The 27,858-nt window shown below is 56.8% G+C and overlaps 11 protein-coding genes and 1 non-coding gene across 12 annotated transcripts; 5 read left to right on the plus strand and 7 right to left on the minus strand.

The window, feature by feature from the left end:
• Positions 1-3,011: 3,011 nt before the first annotated feature.
• On the plus strand, positions 3,012-4,552 carry BXZ73DRAFT_90431 (uncharacterized protein; the record flags this gene model as incomplete). Its single annotated transcript, XM_048025634.1, has 9 exons — positions 3,012-3,140; positions 3,170-3,217; positions 3,345-3,408; positions 3,474-3,559; positions 3,626-3,783; positions 3,874-3,895; positions 3,947-4,028; positions 4,086-4,372; positions 4,433-4,552. 9 exons carry the CDS (start codon positions 3,012-3,014, stop codon positions 4,550-4,552), a joined length of 996 nt encoding a protein of 331 aa, XP_047877217.1.
• A 228-nt stretch (positions 4,553-4,780) lies between these two features.
• BXZ73DRAFT_102119 (DnaJ-domain-containing protein) lies at positions 4,781-6,443 on the minus strand (the record flags this gene model as incomplete). Its single annotated transcript, XM_048015119.1, has 7 exons — positions 4,781-4,933; positions 4,985-5,061; positions 5,116-5,377; positions 5,432-5,515; positions 5,567-5,819; positions 5,880-6,333; positions 6,386-6,443. The coding sequence occupies 7 exons, from the start codon at positions 6,441-6,443 to the stop codon at positions 4,781-4,783; spliced, it is 1,341 nt and encodes a 446-aa protein (XP_047877218.1).
• Positions 6,444-7,471: 1,028 nt separating this feature from the next.
• Positions 7,472-8,433, minus strand: BXZ73DRAFT_90432 (ATP synthase subunit C-domain-containing protein; the record flags this gene model as incomplete). Its single annotated transcript, XM_048025635.1, has 7 exons — positions 7,472-7,545; positions 7,595-7,771; positions 7,829-7,907; positions 7,960-7,996; positions 8,046-8,123; positions 8,182-8,293; positions 8,352-8,433. 7 exons carry the CDS (start codon positions 8,431-8,433, stop codon positions 7,472-7,474), a joined length of 639 nt encoding a protein of 212 aa, XP_047877219.1.
• A 180-nt stretch (positions 8,434-8,613) lies between these two features.
• Positions 8,614-9,568, plus strand: BXZ73DRAFT_90433 (P-loop containing nucleoside triphosphate hydrolase protein; the record flags this gene model as incomplete). The annotated part of the gene is made up of 7 exons (XM_048025636.1): positions 8,614-8,654; positions 8,700-8,751; positions 8,803-8,887; positions 8,937-9,101; positions 9,160-9,388; positions 9,441-9,500; positions 9,553-9,568. 7 exons carry the CDS (start codon positions 8,614-8,616, stop codon positions 9,566-9,568), a joined length of 648 nt encoding a protein of 215 aa, XP_047877220.1.
• A 329-nt stretch (positions 9,569-9,897) lies between these two features.
• BXZ73DRAFT_90434 (Cl-channel protein) lies at positions 9,898-13,270 on the plus strand (the record flags this gene model as incomplete). The annotated part of the gene is made up of 19 exons (XM_048025637.1): positions 9,898-9,971; positions 10,024-10,049; positions 10,102-10,269; positions 10,381-10,589; positions 10,652-10,804; positions 10,853-10,967; positions 11,015-11,106; positions 11,154-11,231; positions 11,284-11,391; positions 11,454-11,671; positions 11,719-11,892; positions 11,948-12,046; positions 12,101-12,182; positions 12,235-12,358; positions 12,419-12,484; positions 12,534-12,641; positions 12,693-12,889; positions 12,945-13,009; positions 13,063-13,270. 19 exons carry the CDS (start codon positions 9,898-9,900, stop codon positions 13,268-13,270), a joined length of 2,364 nt encoding a protein of 787 aa, XP_047877221.1.
• Positions 13,271-13,536: 266 nt separating this feature from the next.
• BXZ73DRAFT_78141 (uncharacterized protein) lies at positions 13,537-14,902 on the minus strand (the record flags this gene model as incomplete). The annotated part of the gene is made up of 6 exons (XM_048022814.1): positions 13,537-13,871; positions 13,929-13,970; positions 14,026-14,087; positions 14,246-14,352; positions 14,470-14,599; positions 14,649-14,902. 6 exons carry the CDS (start codon positions 14,900-14,902, stop codon positions 13,537-13,539), a joined length of 930 nt encoding a protein of 309 aa, XP_047877222.1.
• A 552-nt stretch (positions 14,903-15,454) lies between these two features.
• Positions 15,455-15,555, minus strand: BXZ73DRAFT_t117. Its single transcript has one exon. It is a non-coding gene; the product is annotated as a tRNA-Ser (tRNA).
• A 136-nt stretch (positions 15,556-15,691) lies between these two features.
• On the plus strand, positions 15,692-16,840 carry BXZ73DRAFT_47880 (Aldo/keto reductase; the record flags this gene model as incomplete). The annotated part of the gene is made up of 6 exons (XM_048019951.1): positions 15,692-15,729; positions 15,792-15,859; positions 15,931-15,952; positions 16,023-16,103; positions 16,161-16,538; positions 16,597-16,840. 6 exons carry the CDS (start codon positions 15,692-15,694, stop codon positions 16,838-16,840), a joined length of 831 nt encoding a protein of 276 aa, XP_047877223.1.
• Positions 16,841-17,464: 624 nt separating this feature from the next.
• On the minus strand, positions 17,465-18,467 carry BXZ73DRAFT_78143 (Endonuclease/exonuclease/phosphatase; the record flags this gene model as incomplete). The annotated part of the gene is made up of 3 exons (XM_048022815.1): positions 17,465-17,573; positions 17,633-18,355; positions 18,406-18,467. 3 exons carry the CDS (start codon positions 18,465-18,467, stop codon positions 17,465-17,467), a joined length of 894 nt encoding a protein of 297 aa, XP_047877224.1.
• A 1,704-nt stretch (positions 18,468-20,171) lies between these two features.
• Positions 20,172-21,047, minus strand: BXZ73DRAFT_102125 (uncharacterized protein; the record flags this gene model as incomplete). The annotated part of the gene is made up of 1 exon (XM_048015120.1): positions 20,172-21,047. One exon carries the CDS (start codon positions 21,045-21,047, stop codon positions 20,172-20,174), a length of 876 nt encoding a protein of 291 aa, XP_047877225.1.
• Positions 21,048-22,211: 1,164 nt separating this feature from the next.
• On the plus strand, positions 22,212-23,517 carry BXZ73DRAFT_102126 (Diphosphomevalonate decarboxylase; the record flags this gene model as incomplete). The annotated part of the gene is made up of 3 exons (XM_048015121.1): positions 22,212-22,264; positions 22,312-22,555; positions 22,606-23,517. 3 exons carry the CDS (start codon positions 22,212-22,214, stop codon positions 23,515-23,517), a joined length of 1,209 nt encoding a protein of 402 aa, XP_047877226.1.
• Positions 23,518-23,727: 210 nt separating this feature from the next.
• BXZ73DRAFT_90438 (subtilisin-like protease) lies at positions 23,728-27,207 on the minus strand (the record flags this gene model as incomplete). Its single annotated transcript, XM_048025638.1, has 15 exons — positions 23,728-23,901; positions 23,957-24,409; positions 24,448-24,649; positions 24,706-24,857; positions 24,919-25,182; positions 25,233-25,308; positions 25,365-25,420; positions 25,480-25,778; positions 25,846-25,995; positions 26,051-26,162; positions 26,212-26,282; positions 26,324-26,427; positions 26,562-26,752; positions 26,864-26,971; positions 27,028-27,207. 15 exons carry the CDS (start codon positions 27,205-27,207, stop codon positions 23,728-23,730), a joined length of 2,592 nt encoding a protein of 863 aa, XP_047877227.1.
• Between the last annotated feature and the right edge of the window lie 651 nt (positions 27,208-27,858).

The following is a 27,858-nucleotide window of genomic DNA, read 5'->3' on the forward strand; positions in this document are numbered from 1 at the left end:
GGCGAGTCGTCCCAGGCGGTGCAACGTGGTGTATACGTGTGCAAACGATGAGATCGAAGTCTGAACGAGTGGCGTATGCGTAGTGGAGCCCTAGGGGTTTTACACCGCATGTAGAGATCGGGTGAATGCCGCGCATGGACGCATGGCGCTTGCACCCCCGCGCGGAGGCAAACAGCGTACGTCCGGGGACCGGATTGCTCGCCGGCCGTCCCCCGGCGGGACCATCTGATCGGCACGGCGCGGGGCGGTGCGCGAGGCGGGGCGGGCGGGCGCACGCACAGACGTTAACAGTTAGCCCTTTGAGCTTTGGCATCAAAGTTGCGCGGGCGCACTCTTGGGCGCCGCGGCAGGGCCGCCTGCGCTGATGTCTACTGTATAATTACCAATGAAGCTTGCATGATGTACCCGATGAAGGTCCACGAGATACACGTCCTGCGCCCGTCGTGCCCCTGCGTGCCCCCCCCCCCCCCCACCGGCTGGCGACGCGCAGGAGCAGACGGCGGGAGGCCGCTAATGGCGTCGAGAAGCGGCGGGGATGCCACAGGCAGTCGGCGAGAGGTCGGGCCGGCGGAATGCAGGCGCAAGTCCGCGCGAGGGCCTGTCCCCGGAGTCCAAAGGATCGCGCCATGTCCCAGCTGGTCACCGTCTGCGTCTGGTCGGACCAAAAACAACGTCCAGGGACCGATCGCGAGTCGCTCGTCAGGGGCGTTCGCCGCTCTTATCGCTCAGCTACAGCACGCCCGCTCTCACTCACCACATTGGTCACAACGTCAATTTCCACGGATTATATGAGTGCGGCCTTCGAGGCTCTCGCGCATTTCTCCGCGCATGCTGCCCTCGGTCCTGGGCCCGGGCACGGATGCGTTCGCCCCGCACGCGGACGCCACCCTGCGGCCCGGGGCGGCGTAGAGATCACGGACGCGTCGACCGGTGCGTCGTCGTTTCCTCTCCCGGTCCCCGATCTCCCGCGCCCTGGCCCGCGCAGCGAGGACAGGCACAGCGCACACCCGATGGCCGCGCGTTTTCTCGCTCTTGCGCCCTGCCATGGCCCATGTTCCCCGCACGGCGCGCGGACCGCGAGCCTGTTCGAATTCTCGTCCCGTGCGCCCCCGCGCGGGGCTCTGTTGGCTGGGGGGCCGCGCCTGGCGACGGGTCGCGCTGTAACCACCGCCGTCGCCCCGCCGCCGCCACGCATGCCGTCTTCTTGACGTCAGCACCGGGTTCTCGCGGCCTGCCTCTTGTCATCTTGACGTCTGCAGCGGACTGGGAGCTTCTCTCGCGAGGGGACGGATGATACGGATGCTGGCTTTTGTCGTGCTCATGTTGCCGATGCCTTATCGATATATCGGTGCCCGCGCTGGTGCCCAGTAAGTACGCGGGTGCGTTCGCGGTACGGCAGGACGCGAGCCCTCGCGGCCGAGCCCAGAGGAAACGTTCTGGCGATGTTGCATACCGTGTGGCTGCTGGCGCGTCGCGCGCATGCTGCCCGCTGTAGATCTAGACCTGTGCATGCATACGCGGGTGCGCCGTGAAAGATGCTTGGCGCGGGTGTCGTTGCGCTATGTCGAAGGCGGGTTGTACCATTCCACACCCCGGATCATGGCGGGATTGTGGCGTGCTGAGTGAGGTAAGTAGTGGACGGTCCAGCCTCATGTGAATATATGGGAAGCGGGGCGTGGTGGCTGCGTCCTGGCACATGACAGAAGACCCAGTTGCACCTACGTACTAGCATGCTTCATTTTCAGCTTCGAGCGATTTCCGAGAAGCCTGCCTTCCAGGGTCCGCATTGCAGCTAGAGTGCCTCCGAGGAGCTACGATACCAATCGCGCGATCTGTAGACGTTGAGACCCTGTTGTGGAAGATCGCATGCTCGACAACGCACGGAGTCCGGCCACGTAAGGGGATCTCATAGCTGAAGCGCTAACTTCCCCGCCGCATCTATGAACGTTCTTCGAGTGACCCTTCCGGAGCGCAGATCCAAAGCCGCCCGAGGCGCTTCTGCACATCTCCTGTAGCCGATGAGCACCGAGGAGATCTACGAGCGCCCACCTATGCACCAGAGCCCCGCATGGAACGTGTACCAACTGTCCGATCGGAGTCGGGCCCGAGTCGTAGGTGGATGCACTAGCTGCACTCACCTGAGACTCGGACATCTTGGGCTTGAAATACATGAACGCTCGTCCAAGGCGCGGGGTGCTCCGCGCCAGCTGGCGGCGCGTCCGCGGGGTGATGCCATGCTCCAACACCCCAGATGAGCAAAAGAGATCACAACCCCGCACGTACGCGCATCGCGCGGGCCCTGACGCTAACCAGGTGGCTGTCGCTGCCACCCCGTTCGGGGGCGCCGCGGCGAGGGAGCGCCGAAACCCGGGACCGCTCGTCCAATGCGCAAATTGCAGAGAGAAAGCTGAGCGCCGAGAGGAGTCAGAAGTTCTTCTGATGGTCAGGCAGGTCCGGCATGCTACGAAGGTTACCTCGTACCTTGCGCACCTGTTGACTCATGAGCTACATCTAATGGGCTCGAAAATGTATCCTGACATACAAGGACATACCTTGCTCGAGGCCGGCAACTAGGCCCTTCAGGGGTATGAAAGCGCAGGAAGAAAAAGAAGTGTGTGTTTCCCTGTTGTGCGTAACCACCTCTTACGACACGAGGCCTGATCATGAGAGCGCGGGAGGCAACCCGTGGGCGCTCCCGAGACGTCGAGCACGCTCGTCTGCCTCCGCAGCGCGTGCGGCCGCCAGAGCGCCTCGGGGCTTCCGAATCCCTTCGCAGCCGCGGCGGGCCTCAGGATCCCAGCGTCCTCTGCCATTCAACACGACCGCTGCGGGCCCTGCGGCCCTCTCAGATTCTCGCACTCTGTGCGCAGCCGCTCCAACGTCGCTCTCTCAAGTCTTGGCAACATCGCTGGCCCCATCTTTGCTTCCGTCCACCAGTGCGACACCGCCGCGAGCCTCAACTTCAAGTGCCCACCTCTCGGAACTCCCGCGAACTCGAGCTTGAACACGCGATGTCGGACGGCAGCGGGCTCCCGACGTACGCCGACGTCGAGACCGCGCAGCGCGCGCGCGCGGAGCTCCGGCACAACTTCGCGACGCTCAACAGCGACCAGCTCGACATCCAGGAGCTCTTCCGCACCGTCGCCGCGCACTCGAGAGCACGCCCGAGGTCGCGGACCGCGACGGGCTCGTCGGCGAGTGGAACGACTTGCGACAGGTGCGTGCCCCCGCTTCTCGTTCCTTTCTCTCTCGCTTCTCGCGACGGCCGCGGGAGGGCGTTGGTGTTGGCGTGCGCAGGACGGAGCGGGGGCTGACGCGGGTCGTGGGCCGCCTTCGTCGCGCAGACGCACAGGAAGATCTACCGGGAGTCGCAGCAGAACGCGGGGATGTGCTCGCACTTCCTGAAGAGTGGGTGCCCGCTCCCGACCGTGCATTGAGAGCCTCCCGTCGGCTGACCTCGTGCACGCGCGCAGATTTCGCCGAGATCCTCGTCCCGCTCTCGCAGTCCCCGGATGTCTCGATCGAGCAGAAGAGGGTCATGATCGGCAAATTCCTGGAGGTCCGTCCGTGCGACGAGCGGGACCCGTGCGCGCGACGCTGACCGCGCATACATCCACTCCGGCAGACCATCCCGGTGCACCTCAAGGCGGCCCGGCGGAACGCGGAGCTCTTCAGCGAGCTCGCGAAGGACGTCGAGCACTTTCCCCGCAAGGTCGCGAGTGCGCTCAGGATCAAGGCGGAGCCCACCGGCTTTTTCGAGAGCGTCTGGACGGGGATAGAAGAGTGCGTGTTCGGGGCGGGGCTACAGCCCGCCCGCTCTCCACGTCCGCCGTGCCGGTTCTGATTGCTTTGTCTTGTGCACACCGTGTCCAGAATATGCATGAACATCTGGCAGGTCCGTCCCCGGCTTCGCGCGTGACGGCAGAGTGCTGACCGCGCACCACAGACGTTGAACAAGCTCCTGACGAAGCTCGTGTACGTCTTCAAGGTCGCGCTCGCGCGCCTGGAAAACCTCAGCTTCACATGCTGTGCGTCGTTCTTTCCCTCCCGCCCGGTCACTTCCGTGGGCTGATTGAGCGACGCAGGGGGGATCTCCGTCGCCCTTCAGATCAGGCCCGGTGAGCAGCCCGTTTCCTCCCCCGTCGCGTGTCGCACCGTCGCTCACGCCGCGCCCTCCTCCTTCCCGCAAGGAGAGAGCGCGCTCGCACCGCCTGGAGGCGGCACGGAGCTGACGACGTTCGTCGGCGAGATCACGGACGACTGCGACGCGCTCGGCGCGAAGCTGACCGCGTTCGAGAGCGCGTGGCAGATCATCCGGCTCGCGTGCTCGCAGCTCTCCGCGGACGTCGCGCTCGCGCGCAGCTTCACCCTCGTGAGTGTTTTTCGTTGGTCGGAGATGGGAGGGGGCAAGCGGCTGACTCGGCCGCGGCAGACGTACCCTCCTATTCCGCAGGCGTGCGATAGCAACTTGCGTGCGGCGGCGATGGTGCATGTCCCGCTTGTGGAGTGTCTGAAGGCGTATTCTATGGGCAAGGCTCCAGGCTTTATGTGAGAGCGAGAGCTTACGCAGCGCAGTACCATTTCATTAGCCTTTTGTGTTTGTCGGCGGTGTATGTTCGCATGTACTTGGTAGACACGGATTCAGATGTCCAGGAATTCAGGAGCCTTCAATATTCGCCGGCGCAATCGTACGTACAGCTCGTCAGAAAGGAGATATCGCGCCAAAATTTTCAAGAAAAGACTAGATACATATACGAACAGCAAGCCATCCAGATCGTCACTAAGCGGCGTAGTGGTAGTAGTCACCAGCAAAGGAAGATGCTTGTGGGGATCGAGACCACCTTCGCTGGACATCGTACATGTTCCTCTCGCTCGAATTCGAAAGAATCGAGTACGCATTGGCGATGAGCTTAAACTTTTCTTCAGAGCCACCCTGAAGTATCGTTAGTACCGGAGGTCTGTAGAGCGAAAGTGGATATAATACCTTATCAGGATGGTGTTTGAGTGACAGGGTCCGATATGCTCTCCTGATCTCCTGATGAGAACAGTCTTCACGCAGACCTAGACGCTCCAGGGGTTCAGAAGGTGTTCTAAAGTGCCGACAAGAGCACGCACCCAATGTAGTATAATGGTCCTGGACAACCTCTCGTTCTTTGGCCTGGGCTGCAGCGAGCAGCTCGGTTTTGACTGTGATTTTGTCGGCCGGGCTCATGGCCGTTTTCCCGAGGTCGAGCGAGACCTCGAAATCTTGGATTGCGGACTCGTACAGTTCCAGACCCACGTGAATGCGAGCGCGGCACAGGAGTGCTTTGAAGTAAGCCGGGCGCAGCTCCAGGGACTCGTTGACGTCCTTCAGGCCGGATGAAAAGTCGTGGGTCTAGATGCGCATGTCAGCAGAGCTAGTGCAGGGACCGAATCCGCCCACGTGTACCTTGAGGTAAGCGACAGCCCGATTGAACAGAAGGGTTGAACGCACGAGCCCTCCACGGCCTTCTCGTTCGCCCTCTCCGACGTGCTGTATGCATTGGGTCAGCAGGTCGGGATGCTCAAGCATTGAGAGCACTACCTCCAGGGCACGGGTCCACGATTCAATTGCCTCTAGCCACCGACCGCCTAGGAACGCATCGGTGCCGGCGACTTTGAGGCTCAATGTGCTCTTCACGCGATTGCAAAGGACCTTAGCGGTTGGATTGTCCGAGTCGAGGTCCAGCGCAGTGCCCAATTGGGCCACCGCTTCTTCCATCTTGGCCTGTAAGAACAGGACCAATGCACGGAGGATCATGACCTCGACGGAGCACGGCTCGTCCCGCAACAACATCCTACGAGGATGCAAACATCAGAGGAAGCGGCGCAATGAGGGGGTGGCGGTAAACACCTACTCGGCAGCCTTTGTGGCGCTATCCCACTGGCGTTCGACGACGAGCAGCTCTATACCCCAGCATCGAATCTCTGTCGGCGCGTCGCTGTCCTCCTTTGCGTAGATTTCCAAGCATGTTTCGTAAGCCCCGCGCGCCATGTGCCAGAGGTTACGGGATATGGAGGTCTTGTATACTATCTGTTGGGCCTCTATGTCTTGGATTCGCGTCTTCAACTCCTTGGCTCGTTCGTCTAAGGGATCAATGAAAAGCGCCTCTTCCGCGGCGATCAAAGCGGTAGCCGGGGACCCAAGCAGCAATCGACAGCGGGCGGTCTGCAGGCACACCGGGACTGTGTTTTCGTAGCTTTCCTTGGACGAAGCGCAGTCAAAGTCTCGAAGTGCGGCGAGATACTGTGCGTCCTTCATCAGAGCGATGGCCCGGCCCAGGTAGTAAATCGGGTTCGTAGAGTCGATGTCTATGTTGTCCACATTACAACTAACCCATCTTCAGAATACTGGAGTACATACCAATTGCTTGAGTCAAGAGGACCGCTGCAACGTCTGGAGCGTGCTCCAAAGCGTCCATAGCCGTGACGTATAGTACGTGGGCTTCGTCGTGAAGTCCACTGGTCGAGCTCCTTTTGTATTTTGTATGCGAAGAAGATCCACAGTAAGAACGCGAACTGAATTTCTCCACCTGTGTCGTGACCTGTTTTAAAGTGGAATATTTCATACCTTTGCGATTTCTTCTTGAACATCTTTCCCGTCTCACCCTTGAAGCACAGGCTGGCGTCATGGCCGGCTAGGCCGCAGGTCTGGACAATCCATCAGGTCAGAGCCAGATAGACGGGGGGCACGGACGCACCACACATGGTTGGAGAGGGCATTGCCAGATCTTATGGCCCGCTCCGCCACAAAGCTTGCAAGTTACTTCAGGTCTCTGCCTATTCTGGCGAGTTTTCGGACAGCTGGTTGCATTGTGTCCCGATGTTTTGCAATGCTTGCACACCGCTTTCTGATGACCGGTGAGCACTCAGTAGAAGGAAATTTTCTCTGTAGCGCACTCACTGCGGTTTGCGTCTTCGATCTACTACACCAACTATGGCCGTGGACGCCGCAATTGCCACATACCCACTCGGCATCATCCTCCCGCTGAGGACACACCCTAGCGAAGTGTCCTGGTTGGTTGCAGGTGAGACATGATTTCTGTGGGTGGCCGCAGTTAGAAGCGAAATGCCCGTCTGTGGAAGTCATCAGCCAGCGGTAGTCGTCACCGTCGGCATCGATACTCACTGCCTCCACATGTATGGCACTGCATTGCGAAGAGATACGACCTTGACGACAGACTTCCAGCGAGGATGGAGAGGAAAGACCAGGCAGGCATCCAGGTTTGGGCGCGGAATGTATACCTTCCTACCGCAGCTTCGATGACTAGCTGTCAGAAGACCTCCGAGAGAAGATATAGAATATGGGAAAGAGTTTGCCTTTCTTCGTCCCACATTCTCAGCCGACCTTCGATCGAGGGGGCACACACGTCAGAGTGACAGTCCAGACGTGCACGGAGAAGATGCGTGCGAGGGTATTATTGGCAGTGCGTAGATAGACATTACCGGTTCAGTGTACGTAGGGCGAGACTACCGCAGCCGCCGCCGTGAACTCGTTTGCTTGGCCAATCATTAGAAGACCAACTATGAAATAGTTAGTCCGTTGGTGCACAAGACGGCCCAGGAGACGTACCGATGAGACCGAAGAGACCCATGATACTGCCGAAGACTTCAACGATGAGAATCTTGACGAACAGGTCGGGGTCGGCAGCGTCTGCCAAAGCGGCGGTCGAACCGGCGATGCCGACAGAGATGCCGCAAAGCAAGTTGCAAACGCCGACTGTAAGCCCTCCCCAGAAGAGCGCATACCCTGGTGGACGAGTTCGGTGAACTGCGCAGCGTACCAAAGGCAAGCAGTGTCACGCACCAGTGAAGTAGTTCTCACGTGTGTACAAAAGAGCGTCTGCAACGGGAGTGATGCGTGCCGAGTAAACGATGCCAATGATCTTGTAGTAGAGGGGTAAGTGCAAGGAGCACGGATGTGGCAGAGACACATACGACACCGTAAATGGCAACAACCTCGCAGAAGATGATGCTGGGGAGTGTGAGGAGGTGCACAGAAAAACGTACGAAACAGTACGTACCTGATGAGGTTTTTAGTCCTGATGCGGGGTGCCCTCACGCCTCCACCCAGGATAGAGGCACCTGTGATAAAGATACCCCTGCAATGGGCAGTTGGACACTGGATACCCAATAGAGGACTATGATATCACGACGTACCATCCGGCGCCCAGAACGCTCAACCCAATACACAACCCAATGCCAGTCGATGCCCACGCGTAGGGACTTGTCTCTTCGAGGAACTGACCGACATTGAAGGCCTCTCCGGATCCTATACCGCTACCAGTTGAGCAATGTTTCGGCGAGCCTGCAAGTTGCGTATCACGAACCGGTAAAAAGCAAGTAGAGGGCAATGACTAGGACAAGGAAGGAGGGGAAGCCATAGGAAAAGTAGGACGAGTACAAGCCCATGGTGGCGGGCAAGTGAGTGTATGCGCTGCTCGCAGTCTACTGTGACGACCAACTCAGGCACTTCCGTATTTGCCCCTGTTTGCTCTGCCAGTCCGCGTCATGGGCGAGCGCCCCCGGCCCGCCATCCCTTCTGCCACTTCTCCCCACAACGCCTTCTCTGACCAGGCTAGACGGCCCGACATGTATCACCTTCTCAAAGGCTTTCACGAATACATGACGAGGTACGCGATACCGAGACCTTCGTTTCAACGGCGCTAATTTCTCAGGAAGGAGGAGTTCTCGGTCATAATCATTGGGCTAGATGGGGCAGGAAAGACGGTTCGTTCCACACAGTGCTGCTACGCGTTTTGACCACTGAGCGTTGTGTAGACCCTGCTGGAAAAGATCAAGACGATATACAATGACGTTCCCGGACTGTCTCCGGACAAGATTGCCCCTACAGTAGGACAGAACAGTATGTGAGGTCGCCTTCCTCTCGCTTGCAGTTGTCAATCATCATCCAGTGGGCAAGATATCTCTTCCGTCTACCATCTTGAAATTTTGGGATCTTGGTGGCCAGCGTGGTATAAGGTCCATATGGCATCGGTACTATGACGACTGTCACGCCGTCGTCTTTGTCATAGACGCAGAAGACCGGGAACGATTGAGCGAAGGCTGGGAAGTATTTGGTATGTTATACCCTTCAAATTTGTAGTTGATCTGCTGATATCGACGAAGGAACATAAGACTCAGTATTGTCTGCACCTCAAATCCTCGGAGTCCCATTACTCTTGGTTGCCAACAAGCAAGATAGTCCCCAAAGCCTCTCGGTGGAGGAGATTCGGAATGACTACGAGGAATGGCACCGAAGAAAGCTTGACAGTGCGAGGAGAGGCTATGGGGAGGATGTTGACTCACAGCAACGGGCAGAACGGATGGCTAGCTTAGATGTCATGGGGGCATCTGCTATTGAAGGGTGAGCATCCTTCATTGCTACCAGAATCTCCAACACTGAAACCGGGCGTCAGCACGGGAGTGCGTGCTGCTGTGGACTGGCTGTTTATTCGCGTCCAAAACAGTCGCAGAAGGTGTGTTCAGCATCGGTCTCGAGGCATGCCGTGTCTGAGAACCCGTTTGCAGAGACGAGTCGACATAGGACTCGGACTGTGGGGTCAGAGGATATCAGCGATGTGATTCCTACCTACTTGCTATTATATGTATATTGTTCCAACGTCTTGTTCGGTCATGAAGTTGTTCTACAAGAATCACCATGACTTATATTCGGGCCGGAAGCGTGGCGCCAGAGGATCGGGAGTCCGAATAACTCGGGGTAGTACTTGGCGCCAGTCGCGCAGCAACTCCGCCGAGAACAGGGCTTCAACGCGTTCCTTCTGTCCCGCGTGCTTCTCCCCCATCCCCATTCCTTCGCGGAACCGCCTCCTACCCTGTGGACGTGGGTGCGGTATATGCTTCTATCACGTTCTCATGTCTCGCGAACGTCACCCATCACTCCACGCTCTTGACCGAAATGGCTCCGACGAGGATTTCGAGCATGTCGAGTATGTTCACCATCCGGAAATAAGAATCGGCTTCACAAGTGTCATTATACAGGAGATATGAAGACTTTACGACTATAGGTAAATATTCTCGGCGCTGCGTATACGTGCATGCTCACTGTCAACCGTTCAGACTGGATCCAGGACTCCATTATTGAACGCAATAGGCGACTGCGAGCAGCCCGGAATCAGCACACTACGTATCGCGGACCGCGAGGCGAGATCACATTGTCGTGGCTGTGGTCGTTAGTACGCCAGTTTGCACACGCCGGACAGAGTTGGTTTGTCGTCAGCCTGGTCGGTGAGTCCACTCCCCGTCACTTCGAGTCCCCCTCTAGTCTGTCCCAGACCTCCTCCTCCCCCTCACAATGTGTGGTATGCTGAAAGAACGTCGTGTATCTTTTCACCTCAGGCATAGCCATCGGTGTTAACGCGGCAGTTATCTCCATCGTGACCGAATGGCTGTCGGACATTAAGATGGGCTATTGCTCTGACGGCTGGTGGCTCAACCAGCAGTTTTGTTGCTGGGAAATTGAGGGCGACGACGACGAGGCTTGCAAGGCATGGCATTCATGGAGCGACGTTATGCCCGCCCGATGGGCCATCTATGTCCTATTCGCGGTACGTCTTTACCCATCCACTCGTATGTTTCGTCCTGTATTCTGAGACATTACGGCTGTCAGGCCGCGTTCTCGTTCATTGCAGCGCATCTAGTCAAATCACTGGCCAAGTACGCGGCTGGGTCGGGGATCTCAGAAATTAAATGCATCATTGGAGGTTTCGTCATGAAGGGATTCCTTGGATTTTCGACGTTCTTTATCAAGAGCGTCACTTTGGTACGTACTCCTTTGGTGCATCTCATAGCTCACGCTAATCATGCGCAGCCTCTCGTCATTGCCTCGGGCCTTTCAGTCGGAAAGGAAGGACCGTCAGTCCATTTCGCATGCTGTATCGGCAATGTGATTGCAGGGCTGTTCAAAGGTTTCTCTGGGAGTCAATGTATGTATCTGCCAATGCATGCTAGTCATTCACTGACGATTATGCAGCGAAGATGCGGGAGATTTTGACCGCATCCAGCGCGGCTGGAGTTGCCGTTGCTTTCGGTTCCCCCATTGGAGGTGTGATGTTTTCCATTGAGGCGAGTATCATAACTTCTGGGAAATCTGTCATCTAACGAGCTCGCAGGAAATGAGCAGTGTTTTCAGCATCAAAACTATGTGGAGAAGTTTCTTCTGCGCATTGGTGGCCACAGTCACCCTCTCTGTAAGCTGCTTCGCTTGGCGTGAACATGTCTGAACCTTATTCCCTTCACCAGGCCATGAACCCATACCGCAGTGGAAAGTTAGTATTGTTCCAAGTCACGTATGATCGAGATTGGCATTTTTTCGAAATCATGTTCTTCATCATCCTTGGTATCTTCGGTGTACGTATTTTCTTCAAGTTTCGTGACGCACGTCGAAATTGTTCTCTGACGCGACATCGCAGGGTCTGTACGGAGCTTTCGCCATTAGACTCAATGTCAAAGTCGCGGCATTTCGCAAACGCTACTTGGCCGACCATGCTATCGCGGAAGCCGTCACACTGGCGACTATCACGGCCATGATAGGCTGGTTCAACCATTTCCTTAGGATCGACATGACAGAGAGCTTGGCAATACTCTTCCGAGAGTGCGACGGAGCAAGCGACTACGATCACCTATGCCAGTAAGTAAGCTGTTTGATGGTCGCATTGTCGTCTAACGGACCTTCAGGTCTGCGTACCAGTGGCCGATGGTGAACTCACTGTTCCTTGCTACCGTGTTTCGCATGGGCCTAGTTGTCATCTCGTATGGTTGCAAAGTCCCCGCTGGTATATTCGTGCCTTCGATGGCGATCGGTGCCACCTTCGGACGCATGGTCGGCATTATGGTGAAATCACTCAACCAGTGCGTTCTCAGCTGTTTTTGCCTGTGGAAGCCATTCCGACGATACTTCTAATAGAGCGTACCCTAAGTCTGGTATATTTGCGGTCTGTACGCCAGATGTACCGTGCATCACGCCGGGAACATATGCCTTCTTGGGGGCTGCCGCTGCGCTCAGGTAGGCTCCGAGCATACGTTTCATAAATAAGGGCTAACAGCTTGCGGTTTTCAGTGGTATCATGAGACTCACTGTCACCGTCGTGGTGATCATGTTCGAGCTCACGGGTGCTCTTACATACATTTTGCCTACCATGGTGAGCTGTCCCCGCTATGCAATCATTCAACTTCGCGTAACGGAGGATCCAGATCGTCCTGCTGGTTACGAAAGCAGTTGGAGACTTACTTGGCACTAGAGGCATCGCCGACGAGATGATACGAATCAACGGTTACCCGTTCCTAGATAAGGACGATCACGCATACAATGTCCCCGGTACACCCAACAAATTGATGGAATTGTCCTCGATATATACTAATCTCTGCCATGTTATAGTCTCGCGGGTCATGAGGACCGATCTGAAGACATTGCCCGTCTCTGGGTTGTCCGTCAAGGAAATCGGTTAGCAGCTGTCTCTCTGCCTATGACTTCAAGGCTCACCGTTCTCCAGAGGACTTTATTGCCAGGACGGACGTGAAAGGCTTCCCCGTTGTCTCGGCGGACGGAAAGAACACGTTCCTCGGTTTCATTGACCGGACCGACTTACGATACGTCTTTGGTATGTCCATGTTTCTACACTTCGGCGCTCGTGCACTGACCATGTCGACAGACAAAGCAAAACATGCACAAAAAGCTCACCTGTCGACGCCTGTCTCGTTCGAAACCGACCACGAAGACCGTGAAGAGGTCGAAATGGCAGGCGTGGCCGCAGGTCCTGCTCTGGGAATAGACGAAGACATCTCGATGGAGATCATGGAGACTACCGCTACACCTGATGTGTTGAAGCTATGGCCGTGGGTCAACCAGGTGAGATTGAAAGATCTGATTTTTGCTGCACCCGAAAGCTGACATGTGTCGCCAGACACCTCTCACGGTTTCTCCTCAGCTCCCCCTTGAGGTCGTCATGCAGCTGTTTAAACGCATGGGGTGAGACCTTCTCCCTTCTCCCTGTCTTATTCTCGCTTACACTTGTGCTGTAGGCCTCGTGTCATTCTAGTAGAGAACCACGGCGAGCTCGCTGGGCTTGTGACAGTCAAGGACGTCCTCCGATTTACTCTAGCGCACGACACGAGCTCTCCATGGGGCGAGCAACGCTTCGACAGCCTCGTCGACGAGGCACGTGAGTGGACAGGCGACCTAGCAGAGGATGCGATGTCGTGGTTCCGGCGCATGCTCCGGCGGACGTGATAGGAAACGGGAGGCATTAAATTATTCGTCGATACGTGACACGTCGTTGCTTTCGTACTTATCTTCTATAGCGTATAATCGTACAGCTCGGACTCGAGGCCTTCCATTGCTCTCGGTCGTCACATGCTTTGTCATCGCAGTGCCCTGCGTATCACCAAAACGTAGAATCGTGAAGACGTCGTCGAATGTATGAAGGTATGTTGTGTCTGCCGTTCAAAGTCCTTAGACTCTTGGATGGCGCGACGGACTACCATCACTGCGTTTTACTAGTAGTGGTTCCTTGAACCAGCGGGGTGGCGCGCATGAGGGTCTTCCCTCGATCCACGACGTGACGTGTGGTAGCCACGGGGCATCACCGTGACTGGTTGCTGGGTGTGAGAGCGCATCTCAGGCTGGAGGTGGCCAGGATGCTGAGGAGACGAGTAGTGGGAGCTGGAACGAGAACGGCTCGAACGGCCGGTAGATGCCGTGTGCCATGAACCGGAAGTGGATACGCTCGTGGTGGTTTGGATACTGCTCCGCTTGAGCGCGGTTGGAGCAGCACGTCTAGAAGAGCCTTCGGACGCAGTGGTATATTGGGTGGATTGAGACCCTTTGGGTGCTGAAGAGATACGGGTTTGAGAAGGAATGCTTAAGTGAGAATTGTAGAAGCACTCACTCGGTAGCTGCTTAATCGGAGGCAAATCCAGTCTTGCACAATCTGTACGTAGTTGAGAGATGTTTTTTTATATTGGAACAGATGGGAATGCACGCACCGCCATTGTGGATACCGAGAACGTTGGTTCCTGGAGAGTTGAGGGCCGGTGGGTATGAACCGCTGAAGCCAGGCGGTGCATAGCTAGTGGAAGAATACGACATTCGTCCAGGAGAGTCCGTGAGTGGTCTGGGAGAGCCTGGGATTGGTCCAGCGCAAATTTGAACTAGAAAGGAACACAATGAGGTCTGGCTACGAGCCGGAGGCAGTGGTTGGCGTACTTATTTCCAGGGGCTCCTCTTGGTGCGTAGGTAGATGGGAACCAGGGGCGTACGATGAGCTTCTGCTTCTGGTCGAAGTATGGCTCCGTGATGCCCCTGTCTGGGCACTTTTTGTGCGCATTGACGTTAGAGTCGTCGTAGGTGTCAGCATGGTGGGACGCAACCCCTGTCCGGAGACATCAGCAAGCATGTTGCCGCTTCGCAGCGCCCATAAGGATACTCACGATTGCGACAGCGTGGAGGTCAAAGGCGCCTCGACGATACGCAGTTGCCCGGGAGAGCGCATCAGCTTGAGCACGTCGCGAGTCTCCGTGCACCGCGAACACATCGAGAGCACGGCGGTTGGCGCGTAGCCTGTTGACATGCATTAGCTCGCATGCACAATCAAACCCGGGGAGCTTACCTTTCAATGCTTTGATACATATGAAGACGGACGTCACGCCGAACGGTTCGCGTGTATGAGTTCAAAAGGGCCTGAGCTGCATCGAGGTGGGCGTCCCCTTCGCGGAGCTGGGCGCGATAGTCCGCTTCTCGTGCATGACTGTGCCGGAAGAGGGCATTAAAGGTGCGAGAAAGGGTGCCCGGTTGTGTACCAAACCCGCATCCAAAGCAATTAAGAGGCGCCTGCGCCGGGGAGTAGTTGGAGCCGTGATACATAGTGTTTGTGGTGGAGACGAGGGCTCGCAGCCGGAAACGGAGGAGGAGTGCTGAGTATGAAACAAAGAAATCCCAAGGCCTTATAGCCTCATGTTACGTACCTTCTTGGTCAAAGGCTCTCGACTCCACGGGGGCACCTTGTACAGGGAAGCAGCCGAAGCCCTTGTTCAGCAAATAAGCGAGCGAGTCTCGGAGCTGGTCTGCCGGTTACCTGACGACAAGCACATTGTTGTTCGCGGACAGTTCCACACCGTGAAACAAAAGGGAATGAATATAACAACGGAGTCAAGACCCTGGGTGCCTTCACCAGCCAGAAGAAGTTGGGGGAGACAAAAGAGCGAAGATCAAACACACCGACAGAAAACAACAGCAGCATCCGGGTCTGTCCGCCAGAATATCAAGACGTGCCATCCAGTGCGGTCATGTAAAGATTCGGGGTCGCGGGAGCCCGTCGCGGGCTAGGAAAAGCCGAGTTAGTAATGCCATCGGCGCGGCAAAGAGAGAACAACACTCAAGCGCTGGCTAGAGAGCTGAATGGTAAGGCTGCCAAAACGACACCAGCAGGATTTGAACCTGCGCTCCCAGAGGGAAACAGATGGTCAAATAGTCGGACGCGTTCGAATCTGTCGCCTTAACCACTCGGCCATAGTGTCATACCAAAGTGCCAGTTGCGCTTAACCTGGATGTACCAGTATACGTTTTACTGCTGTTGTCAGATGTACCAATACCATATACTAATGCTCCGACTCACTCAACGCTCACTCATGACTTGAAGTTCTAGTCCAAGCGATGGCCGTCGTTGCGAAGATCGTCTATGGTACTGCCTGGTAGGCCGTAGACTCTACTGTCGTCTTTGAATCGTCTATGCCTAACCCTCGCACTATGCTAGGAAGAAGGAGCGCACGACGGCATTCGTCGTCAATGCGGTGCTCCACGGCTTCAGGGCGATAGATACAGGTATGGTGCACCTACAGTCCCGAGGTCTGCCTTGTGCAATGCTAAACGGTGTCCACTGTGCGCTGATGCAGCTTGTCAACCAAAACACTACCGGTGCGTGAGACTGTTTCTGCTTCTGCATAGCATTAGCCGCTTCATGCGCACTTGCTCATATTCCGTCTAGGGAAGACTTGGTCGGCACCGCGCTCCAGATCCTCTACGAGAAACATGGGTTCAAGCGTGAAGACCTCTTCCTCCAAACCAAGTCCGCCCACCCCCCTTATCTCCCTCCTTTCACCCACTCACAGAACACATCATCTAGATACACTCCCATCGACGGCCAAGACGCCTCGCAACCACTCCCCTACGACCCCACGGCCGACGTCGCGAGCCAAGTCCGCGCCTCCGTGCAGACCTCGCTCGCGCACCTCCACACCGCCTACCTCGACAGCGTCCTCCTCCACTCCCCTCTGCGCACGCTCCCCGACACGCTCGCGGCGTGGCGCGCGCTCGTCGCGCTGCGCGCCGAGGGCGTCGTGCGCGCGATCGGCGTGAGCAACGCGTACGAGCCTGCGGTCCTCGCCGCGCTCGAGCGCGACGGCGGCGCCCGCCCGGACGTCGTCCAGAACCGCTGGTTCGAGCGCAACCGGTGGGACGCGGGCGTCTGGGCGTACTGCGTCGAGCGCGGGATCCAGTATCAGTGAGCCTGCTGGTTCCTACCTGCGCGAGCCGTTGGGGGCTGACACCTTGGCACTCAGGTCATTCTGGACGCTCTCAGGATCTCCGAGCCTCCTTTCGAGCGCGGCTGTCCAAGCCATTGCTGCGAGCAAGAAGTGCACCCCCGCTCAAGTGCTCTTCCGAATCGCACAGCTGAACGGGGTCACGCCCCTCTCGGGGACCACTCAAGAGAAGCACATGGACGACGCCGTTGCAGCCGAGAAGTTGGACTTCAGCGATGTGCAGTCTGCTGTGGACGAAATCTTGAAGATCATTCGCGCATGATCTGAGCAACGTGATTGGACTCAGAAACGAGTACCTGCCGTTTTTACTTCGATCAATCTCGACGACCTTGGACGTGTGCACGCAAGACTGGCACTCCAAGTGAATGAGAGATTTGAACAGAGTTTTATATCGAACAAGACGACAGCCGTACACGCACATGCTACAGTTTTGCAGAGTGGGTCCAACGCGACAGAGTATGTATGTACCAGTACGAGAAAGCAAGCAGACGGGAGACAAGTGGACACGACGAGATGAGGAGAGCTGGGAATCACCGGGTAGGTCAAGGAATGAGGAGGGATGAGGGATGCGAGTGCGAATCGGAGAGATGGAGTGACACGTAAATTATAAAGAATAACACAAACGATCACACGGAGAGACACAACGCACAAGACTTCACAGCCGGGTAAAGTCGCACAACACGACCGAGACACCGCGCAGTGAAGTCGGGTACAGGGGGGCTAAGAAAGGGGGAGTAAAAAGAAAGGACTGCTGCTACGACCGTGCGATGTCTCGCCCGGGCGCGGAGGAAGTGTAGTGTAATTACAAGAACACACTATGTGCAAAACAAAGGTGGGATAGGAGTGCCATGTGTGGGGATGGAGTGTCCGAGGGAGTCCCCAGTGCTCAGGCGTGAGCACGCGACGACTCCGGGAAAACCGGCGGCGGGCGAGCGGTAGGTGGGGCAACCTCTCGCTGTGGCCGTAGGCGGAACTCCGATACAATCGCGAGATGACTGTCGAATGCACAGTCATGAGCGCGTGAACGTTAAATACACATCGTAAAGGGACGTACTCTGACGGGAAGTGAGCATTGGGGAAGCCCACTTGCTTCTCGATGTATGCAGGATCGACTGGCCCAAGGACGGAGTTGACGGAAAGGTGCGAGGTCGAGTACCAGATGTAGTCGATGGGATCGTAGAAACTTGTCGTGAAGTTGGTGAAGGGTGGTTCGCCCGTGGCGGCGTAGGCACTCTTCATCCCCAAGCGATGGCGGATACCCTCGGTGGTGTACTTGCCGTAGGTGTGGGACATGAAATCCTCGTGGTCCGGTGCAATAGTACCGTTCGACAGGAACTCGTACACGCCACTGTTGGGGATCGAGTTGAAGTCCCCACAAACGATCACCGGAATCTTGTATCCATCGGAGTAAACTGGGGGTGGACGCGACGAAGCATTGTTCTCGCTCACTGAAGGGCTGGTTGAGGAAGAAGCTGCTGAGGAGGGAGTGGGAGGGAGACGAGGGGGGTACTTGGCGAAGTTCTGCGCAATCTTCTCGACCTCCTCAATGAGCAGAGCGACCTGCACTAGCTTGACATCGCGATATGCTGGGTCCCAGTGAAGATGAGTGTTCGCGATGATGATACGAGTACCCGTCTCCTTGTTCTCCAGAAGCGTCACGACAGCGATGTGATCTTTTCCAAGGACTCGATTGAACATGTCGTCGGTCTTCTTGAAATCAGGACGCTGCATGGCTACCGCACTGAACTCGATCAAGTGTTTTTCCACAAGTGTATACCTGACGCGATGGTCAATCAAGCGCAACCATTCAAAAACTCATCAACTCACTTGGATGCCTTGTAGAACGTAGCGCACCCATCTACCAACCGCCTCTCGTTCTCGCTCATCATCTTGTAACGCGACTTGGGCCAGTGCGCACCCTCGTAGTCGTGTTGAGCGAGCTTCTTCGAGAAGTAGTCCTCGTACTGGGCGTTGTCAACTTCTTGAAGGCAGATAAAATCCGAGTTGTACACTGGCGGCCAAAAGTAATGCCCGGTCCGGCTTGGGCGTCTAGTGCGCGTCATAACTGACTCGTTTTCTATCCGTTCCCCATGATTCTTGTATGTACATGTAGAGACGTTTGAGATCAATCCACGGGTGCTTGTTTGGTGCGGATCGGCCAGGTATTGGGAGAGCTAGAAGGCCAACATGAAGAGTCACCCTGTCACACAGTGTCACACAAGCCAGGCAGCGAACGACAAAAATCATGATAGAAGCTAAACTAGAAGGACTGGTAACTAGTAGTGAGTGTGGTGACCCCGAGCAGCCTTGAGCTCTGCTACACGTGCGGGGAGGGAGTTGTACAAACTGTGTATGTAAGCGAGGTCAATCCGGTACCACTCCTCCTGCAGTGCCACCCAAAGTTGCTCCTGGTTTTGAGGAAGAGGGCTCCGCCGGCGCACTTGACGGTCTAGATAGTCCCAGACATGCTCAATGATGTTCATGTCAGGCGAAGAGGCTGGCCAGGGCATTGTGGTGATGTTGTTAGAGGTGAACCAGTGTTGTGCTCGACGTGATGTGTGTTTCGGATCGTTGTCTTGCACAAGAAAGATTTGACGGGGGGACATACCAAGGTCACGGAGAGTCCCTAGAAGGGACTCCTCCAAGACACCACAGTAGACTTCGGCATTCATTGTCCCCCTGATCCGGTGGAGGCGTCCAACGCCTTTCGAAGTGATACATCCCCACACCATCACACTCCCTCCACCGTGCTTGACTGCCTTTTTCACGTTCCGGTCCAGGAAAGCCTCCCCATCCCTCCTCCTGCAGTACTGCTTCCCGTCTGAGCCGAAGATGTTGAACTTGGACTCATCGGAGAAGATAACCAGGTCCCATCTTTCCTGCTCCCACTTCGCAAACTCCGTTGCCCACATCTTGCGCTGTCTCACATTGAGACAAGTAAGCAGGGGCTTCCGTCGCCGTACCCGTCCATGGAGACCGACCTCAGCGAGAGCACGGCGCATTGTTCGGTCGCTGATACGAGGGAAGTACTTGCGAGCAACGTCGGTCGCGTTTTGAGCATGACCTCGGGCGAGGGCAAGTTTAGCTTGCATCAAGTCTCCACTAGTGAGAACTCGAGGTCGTCCAGGTTTATGTGGTCGGAAATAAGGGTCTTGGGATTGCTCAATGAGTGCTGCATTGCGGGAGACTGTACGACGATCCATGCCGAGGATACGGCCGATTTGAGTGTAGGACTTGGGTGTACCGAGAGCAGGATTAAGGAAGTCACGAATACGAGCGAGTTTGGTAGGGGTGCAGACCACCATAGTGGGGAATAGAAGCTATAGATAGGGCGAAGATAAATCCAAAGTGTCGTGAGGTTTTGTGAAAGCGTCGTGGAGGAATGAGAGAATCAATGCAGGCAATGCGGCGCGAGTGTCCTGTCAGAATAGGCGCCCATCGCCTATCGCGCCCGTTTCTCACCCAGCTTCCCCCGCATTTGCACAAGTCAGGTATGAATCGTTTGCATTACAAGAGGTCTGTACTACGGGCCAACCAATATCTCGCTGGCCCCTCCCGATGCGCCTAGAGAAATAGGTGGCAGGGGGTGGGCATTATTTTTGGCCGCCAGTGTAGTTCAGGATCTCGTTCATGATGAGTTCCTTCCTGTAGTCCCATTGAAGGGCCCACGAAGGGGTGTACCCGTACAAACGCTCCGTTGCGCAGCGTTCGCAGAGGATGTTGTAGCAGAACAGAGAGAAAGTCTCGGCGTTCGGGTCGCTGGCCATGGCGTCTCGTTCCGGCTGGCTCACAAATTGTGTCCACTGACGCTCAGGAGGAGACGCCGGAATGGGGCAGGAGTCGCGAAGGAAAGCGATGAGAGCATGTGTACCGTCCTTCTGCACCATCTGCTTCAGCGAGAGGTCGAGAGGGTTGCCCTCAACTCCCAACGTTTGAAGTTGATGAAGGGTGCCGAGTTCATGGGGAAGCTTCCTCAGAGCGTTGTCGAACAGGTAGAGTTCTTTGAGCGACGTGAGCATCCCAAGCTCCGGAGGGATCGATTCGAGATGATTGCCCGAGAGGTCAAGGAGCTCGAGGTGACGGAGTTTGGAGATTTGAGGGGGGATGGCGGTGAGGTCATTGTGGTTGAGATAGAGGTTGGTCAGGAAGGTGAAGGAAAAGAGTCCAGAAGTGGTAGGAATGTTGCGGATGCCAACTCCGCCCATGTCCAGCGATTGCCAGTTGTTTCCGGGAGCCCTCAGTGCGGATGGTCGCGACCCTTCTGCCACGGGTGGAACAGTGGCTGACGGATGGTTGGCGACGGCACTGGCGACTGTTGGAGACGACTCGGAAGCTGTCTGTGACTTCACCGATGGAGAGGTGGCTGTAGCTGCGTCTGGGTCTTTGTTGGTTCCGTTCGGCGCAACGACCTTGATGGCATTGGGGTTCTGGATGGGGATCGCGGACTTCTGCACAGTACGCGCGGCCATGGCACTCGCTCTCGCTCGATGGTGTGGCGATTTCGAAGCACGGATCATCTGGAGTAGAGAGAAGAAGATAATCAGCACACAAGTAAAACATGAATCCAAACGGATGCCTAGGGAGGGGAGATGTCGTGTTCGGCAGCAGCCCGGAGGGCGCACAAGACATCATCGCGCGGAGGAAACCGCGCAGAGAGACGAGAGAATGTGGGTAATTGCACTCACCTCATACTTGAGCATTTGTTGGTGCCAATGAGGGGGCAAAGCCTGCAAAGTTACCGCCCCTGGTGAGCCACCCTGACCTATCACCCCGTGCGGGCCTTGCATTCCATTCCCGTTCGGTGGAGACTGGTAGTGTGGGTGCGACAAGGAGTTCTGGTGGGGGTGATGGGTGAGAGGACCAGGCATATGTTGGTGGGGGTGGTGCTGCATGGCGGTCATTGTACCGTTCGCATGGGCGAAAAGAGGGTAGGCTGGGGAAGTGGGAGGCTGGGAGTTGTTCGTGGGTCCATATCCCGGATGCCTACCCCACGGCGACTGGTCATGGACTTGCCCTGGATGCTGGTGCGAGGGGAGCTTGTGGGCAATGCCCGGGGATTGTTGAGGATAGTACATGGCATTGGCGGAGAGAGTCGCCACTCTGGAAGTCGGGAGGGAGGGGGCGGAGGGAAGAAGAAGAAGAGGGAACGACTATGAAGACAGGAAGAAAGGGGGAAGGCGTCGGATGGAGTCGTGGGCGTCGTGAGGAACAGCGAGCGTGGAGAGTCTGTCGTTCCCCGAGATGAGGAGCACAGCACTTGCGCGGCGCCCTCGGCTGACTAATCTCTCAGTCCCGCTCCGACCGTTGAAATCCGGTGGTGCTCGCCCTCCGACCCCCGGACCTCTCCCAGCCGCCGCCGTGTCTCCGCCCACCCGCAGACCACGCACGCTCGTCCGATGTCTGTCTCCTGTGCCGTACGCGGCCGCAGGACCCGCACCACTCGCCACGGGCGCTTGCGGGCGCTTGTCTTCATAAAATGACGGGCTGCTATCTGGCATGCCCGATATAGTAACCCGCGCATACAAGCCGTACGATTTGCAGATTACCAGACATCGTGCAATGCGTCCTCCTCCTTCCCTCAGTACTTAAGCCTTGCCAGCGTGCTCTCCTCTCGCCACTCCCCTCTCTCCGCCATGTCCGTCTTCCAGGCGACCGCCTCTGCCCCCGTCAACATCGCCGTCATCAAGTTCGTACCCCTGCTCCCAGCTGTGGTTTTGATTGACGGTCTCTCAGGTACTGGGGCAAGCGCGACACCAAGCTCATCCTCCCCACCAACTCTTCTCTGTCCGTCACCCTCGACCAGGACCACCTGCGCGCAACAACCACCTCGCGCGCCGACCCCTCCTTCAAGAAGGACAGGCTCTGGCTGAACGGTGAAGAAGAGGAGATCAAGGATGGCGGCCGTCTCGCGACCTGCATCAAGGAAATGAAGGCGCTGCGGGAAGAGCAGGAGGACAAGGACGCGTCTCTGCCCAAGGTGAGCACCCACGCTGCATCACTGCGACAACGTCCACCGACGCGTCCAAGATTTCTCCTTTCCCCGTCCACATATGCTCCCGCAACAACTTCCCCACCGCCGCCGGCCTCGCGTCCTCCGCTGCCGGTTTCGCCGCGCTAGTCGCCTCCCTTGCCGCGCTCTACAAGCTCCCCACCGACGCATCCCACCTTTCCCTCGTCGCGCGGCAGGGCTCCGGCTCTGCTTGTCGCTCCCTCTTCGGCGGCTACGTCGCCTGGCAAGTGGGCGAGCGCGCCGATGGGCTCGACTCGCACGCGGTCGAGATCGCGCCGCGCGAGCATTGGCCCGACATGCACGCGCTCATCTGCGTCGTTTCGGACCACAAGAAGGGCACGTCCTCCACTGCGGGCATGCAGCGCACCGTCGAGACCTCCACGCTCCTCCAGCACCGCATCAAGCACATCGTGCCCGCGCGCATGGCCGCGATCTCGGACGCGATCCGCGCGCGCGACTTCGACGCCTTCGCGCGCATCACGATGCAGGACTCGAATCAGTTCCACGCTGTCGCGCTCGACACGGACCCGCCGATCTTCTACATGAACGACGTCTCGCGTGCGATCATCGCGCTCGTCGTCGAGTACAACCGCATCGCGGTCGAGAACGGCGGCAAGCTCAAGGCGGCGTACACCTACGACGCCGGCCCGAACGCGGTCATCTACGCGCCCAAGGAGAACCTGAAGGAGATCGTCGAGCTCATCGTCAAGTACTTCCCCCAAGCGGACGCGTTCAAGGACCCCTTCGGCCTCTTTGGCGTGGCTGGTGTCCAAGGCAAGCTTGTACCTGGGTTCAACGAGGCTGTTGCGAAGCCCTTCCCCGTCGGTGCGGTGAAGGGTCTCATTCATACCCGTGTCGGTGATGGTCCGAGGACCTTGGATGCATCAGAGTCGTTGTTGGGTTCGGATGGTCTTCCGCTGAAGGCCTAAGTTGAATGTTAGTCTTGCTGTATTTGTAGTTGGGCGTCACTTGCTTAGAGTAGCATGCGCATTAGTTGACTATGCTATCCGGTCTGCGATTTACGACGCTGTTTGAATAACCTTCGGAGAACATCGCGTGTCAGGGGATAAACGAATGAATATTCCTCCGACAAGATAGGCCTATCGCTGCACCCAGGATCGTAGGTATATACAAAATAATCAGGCCTGGATGCCAATCACAGGGCTCAGCCAGCTCTCGTAGTCCTCCTCACGTGTGATGTCGCCGGTGACCTTGAGAACACGGAGCAGGAAACGATACGAGCCGTTGGGGATGGTCGTCCCGTTGGCGAAAGTCGGTGTAGGGAACGAGAGCTCGTTGAAGCCAGTTCCGTCCTAAAAGCCGCCGTCAGCACTCTGCCAAATGGTAATGGCACGACTGTGAACGTACGTTCAGATCCGAGTTGCGCGGCAGGAAGTCGGCCTCGAAGAGCGAGCCGAGCGTCTTGACCTTGGCGAACGAGCCGCCCTTGGGCCCACCGAACGGGAATGAGAACGTCGCGCGCGAAAGCACATGGCTCGCCTCGTCCTCGACGTCGCGCGTCGGGATCGTCGTGGAAAGTTGAATGTTCGCGTCGACGAGGTCGAGGCGGAACACGGGCGTGCCGAAGTTGAGGCGCATGACGATCGACGGGAAGTCGTCGCCGACGAACGTGAAGTTGCTCGGCTCGTCGGAGAGGTTGCCCGTGGCGTCGACGAGTGAGGGCAAGGGCACCCCGAAGAAGAAGTCGGTGTCGTCGACGACGGGCATGTCCTTGAGCGACGCGGCGAGTCCGAGGTAGGTGACCTGGTAGGACTCGCCGGTCGGGCTCGCGAGCTCGATGAAGCCGGAGAAGACGGGGAACTGCGCGGCGGGAGGCCTTTGGGCGGACTGATGGACACGAAGACGGTCTTGGAGGAACCGGGGAGGACAGTGATCGTGCTGGGGGAGATGGTGACCGACGCGGCGGTGGCGTCAAGCGGGACAGGGCCGTCGGCCGGGAAGATGCTGTCGGGCTGGACGGTCATGGCGGTCCCGGCAGGAATGTGGGTGAGCTTGAAAGTCTTCTTGGTCTTGCCTGTGTTCTTGACTGTGAAGGTTTGGCTGCAACCTCCAGTTTTCAGCAGCGCTATAGAGATGGCCATTGGGGTAGTACTCACGAGCCGCGAAAGTGAGCAGTATCGTTGGTGATGAGCTCGGTAGGGGTGATGAACACGTCGGTGTGAATGGCCTTGAACGCGTCAACAAGACCGGCACCTTGCTGTGTGAGCGTCTGAAGGGGGTCGCCGTCGGTATGAGAGGAAGCCACGCGCTGGCAGTCATCTCAAAGAGATTGCGTGCCATGCGGCCGACGGCGGGTGAGTTGCCCGCACCTCGAACAAGAGCGCGGAGACGCCGGCCATGAATGGGGTAGCCATAGAGGTCCCGGAGAGAACGGCGAACGTGCCCAGGGCCACGGGGAACGTCGACAAGATGTTTCCACCAGGCGCGGCAATAGCAGGCTTAAAGAAGAAGTCATTCGAAGGACCATAGCTTGTGAACGACGAGACGAGACCGCCATCAGCGACCGGGAAGGTGAAGGGGCTGTTCGGGAAGGAAACGGTGATCGCCTCTCCAGAAGCAATCGCTTGGACAAGCTGGGCAGCACAGTTATCGTGTGCCCTTCGATGAGCAGAGCACAACTCACCGAAACCCCATCTGCGGCCTGAATGAGAGCGGCAGTGAAGTCACCAACAGCAATGGCCGAAAAGCCATTGCCATTGCTAACGGGAATGAAGTTGGTCAGACTTGGAGACATCGTGAAGACAAATATGCTTACTCGTAGATTAACGTCACGTTTCCGCCTTTCGCTGCGATGTTCGTGAGTTTTGTGACCTACAAGTAATGATAGCTCATGTGAGAGACAGTTCTCCTTTCCTGTCGTTGATACTCACAAAAGTACAGGTACCACGCCGCACAAGAACCACAGAGCCGGAAAGGTCAGGCGTATCATCCGGCAAGGGGTTGCAAGCATCGTCCACGACAGTCGTGTCATTGCTCGTGGCGAAAATGGGCCGCGCGCCATCCACTGGAAGGGGGTTCAGGCTAAAGTACGTCACGGGGTCGTGCTCAATGCCGTTGATTGTAGCGTTTTGAAGAGTGTTGACAGTGTTGTCGGTACTCGCTACGGAAATCGCGTCGATAGCGTTTCCAGGGCTGGAGGTGTACCATGAGCCTACAGAACCGTCGTTGCCTACAAGGCCCCATGAGATAATCATTATAAGCAGGGATAAGATGTTGAGTTGGCGGCAACTACGAACCGGCAGCAATCGTCACAATCTTGCCCATTTGAGATATCCTGCTGGAGACGACGGCGCTAGAACTCTCGGTCCATCCATCGGCACCACCAAGGGACATGGTCAGGATATCGTTGCCGTCTTGTACGCCGAGGAGGAGGGCTTCGACGAGGACTACGAGACCCGGTCAATGATCAGCATCCCCCCAAAGCTAGCGGTTGAAGCTTACTGTCATCTGTGACCGAGCCCTCGCAGCCGAAGACTCTGTAAGAGTTTATCGACGCTTGATACGCAACACCAGAGATATTGAACGGGTTGCCTGGATCAGCGCCGATGATTCCCTAGACACCAATGAGAATAAAGCCTTGAAACAAGCCCGTCTTTACGCACTGCAACGTGAGTACCATGACCGTTGCACGTATCCAGCGGGTCGTTGTCCGGAATAGGAGTATTGGCGCCGGCTGAAAAAGTTTCATGAACGCGTGCACAAGTCCATGTGTACAGATTTCCGACTGACTGTAGGCATCTCCTACGAAATCGAACCCTCCGATGACCTTGTTACCGGGCCAAAAGCACCGCCAAGGAAAGGGTTGGTGTAGTCCGTACCTGAGCAGTTAATCAGTGAGCCAGCAGCGAGTGTCCTGCGGAATGTGGGTTATGTACCAGTGTCGATGCTGCAGTAAAATGATGAGAATAGACAGCATCCACAGATCATGAGATACGCACATTCCGATCTTTACCCCTTTCCAAAGAATCCTTGAGCATGGACTTTGTCGACATTCGTGAGGATATGGGTGGACTCCGTGTCAGGCGGGAGCGCAGAGTCATCTGTTCCAGTGACAATATGCATCTTCACGGGCTTGGGAGCGGGAATCAACGTGACCGGGCGGATGGCCTTGACGCCGGGGATATCAAGGACTTTTGCGGCATCCTGGACAGCGGCGTAAGTATGTCTATGCAAATAGGCAACGCATGGCAACCTACGTTAGCCTCCTGTAGGGGACGTGAGCTTGAGTTACGGAATGCGGAGGGGGCGACCCACCTCAAGTGACAAAAGAGAGCCGAGGAATAGACCAGGAGAGTCGAACTCCTTCACAACCTGGAAACTCATATCCCGCTTCCGGAGAGAGTCATATACGATCTCGTGGGCCTGTAGGTTCAGTTTGGTCAGCGGTTCGCTGTAGAACCCCTCTCCAACACGCGCACCGAGCGAGTGTCGAATGCCCGCCTGGTTGGGATGTCGTTCGCATTGTCGACCTCAACAATGAATTTGTTAGGGACTGTGTTCTTGAAGCCGACCGTGGACTTGGTGATGTCGGACAAGGGAAACTGTGCAGCAATAGCCGTACCAGTGGCCGCAAGGAGAGGAAGGAACACCAAAGCCATGACGAGGCTGGGGAGAATGCCGATACACTGCGGGAAATGTTGGCGAGACAGCGAGAGTGGGGAAGCCTCTATATAACACGTATTGAACCCGGGACGAGCGTGACCCCGTCTACCGCCGATGGTGATGAGCCAAGGGAAAGGCGGGTGCGATAAGTAGCATGATAGGATGGAAGCATGCGGGAGAACAATGCCGCTCGCACGGCGACGCCCGGGAAGATTGCGCCGTTCCTGGAGCCGGGGACGGTGTACATAGCCGTCACCTAGGATTCCCTGTTAACGCGTCGGCACTTCAAGCTTCAGCCCCCATCCCTTCTGGATCTTGGGACGCAAAGGATGGGTGTGAAGACTTTGGCAATATTTTGATGGCCCCTCATTGACACCGTCTTGAGGAGCTGTGCTGCTGTGATCCTGTAGGCTTCACGCGAGCACGTGCCAAAACTAAGCTGCAGCTGCACAACGACTCACAGCCATGTAGCACGTTCGAGGAGTGGCACGGGCAACCACAACTTGAAGGCCCCTCGACCACCTAGCCCGCGGAAATGTGTCGCCAGCGTATGTCCATATCTTGGGCCATCGCCGGGATGGTGATGCTGTATGCAAGTCATGCGAGCCTTGAGTACCTGTCCGAACCTTCGCACATGACGTTCCAAG

Source organism: Epithele typhae (assembly GCF_022376455.1).
Source record: "Epithele typhae strain CBS 203.58 chromosome Unknown BXZ73scaffold_29, whole genome shotgun sequence".
Lineage (NCBI taxonomy): Eukaryota > Fungi > Basidiomycota > Agaricomycetes > Polyporales > Epitheliaceae > Epithele > Epithele typhae.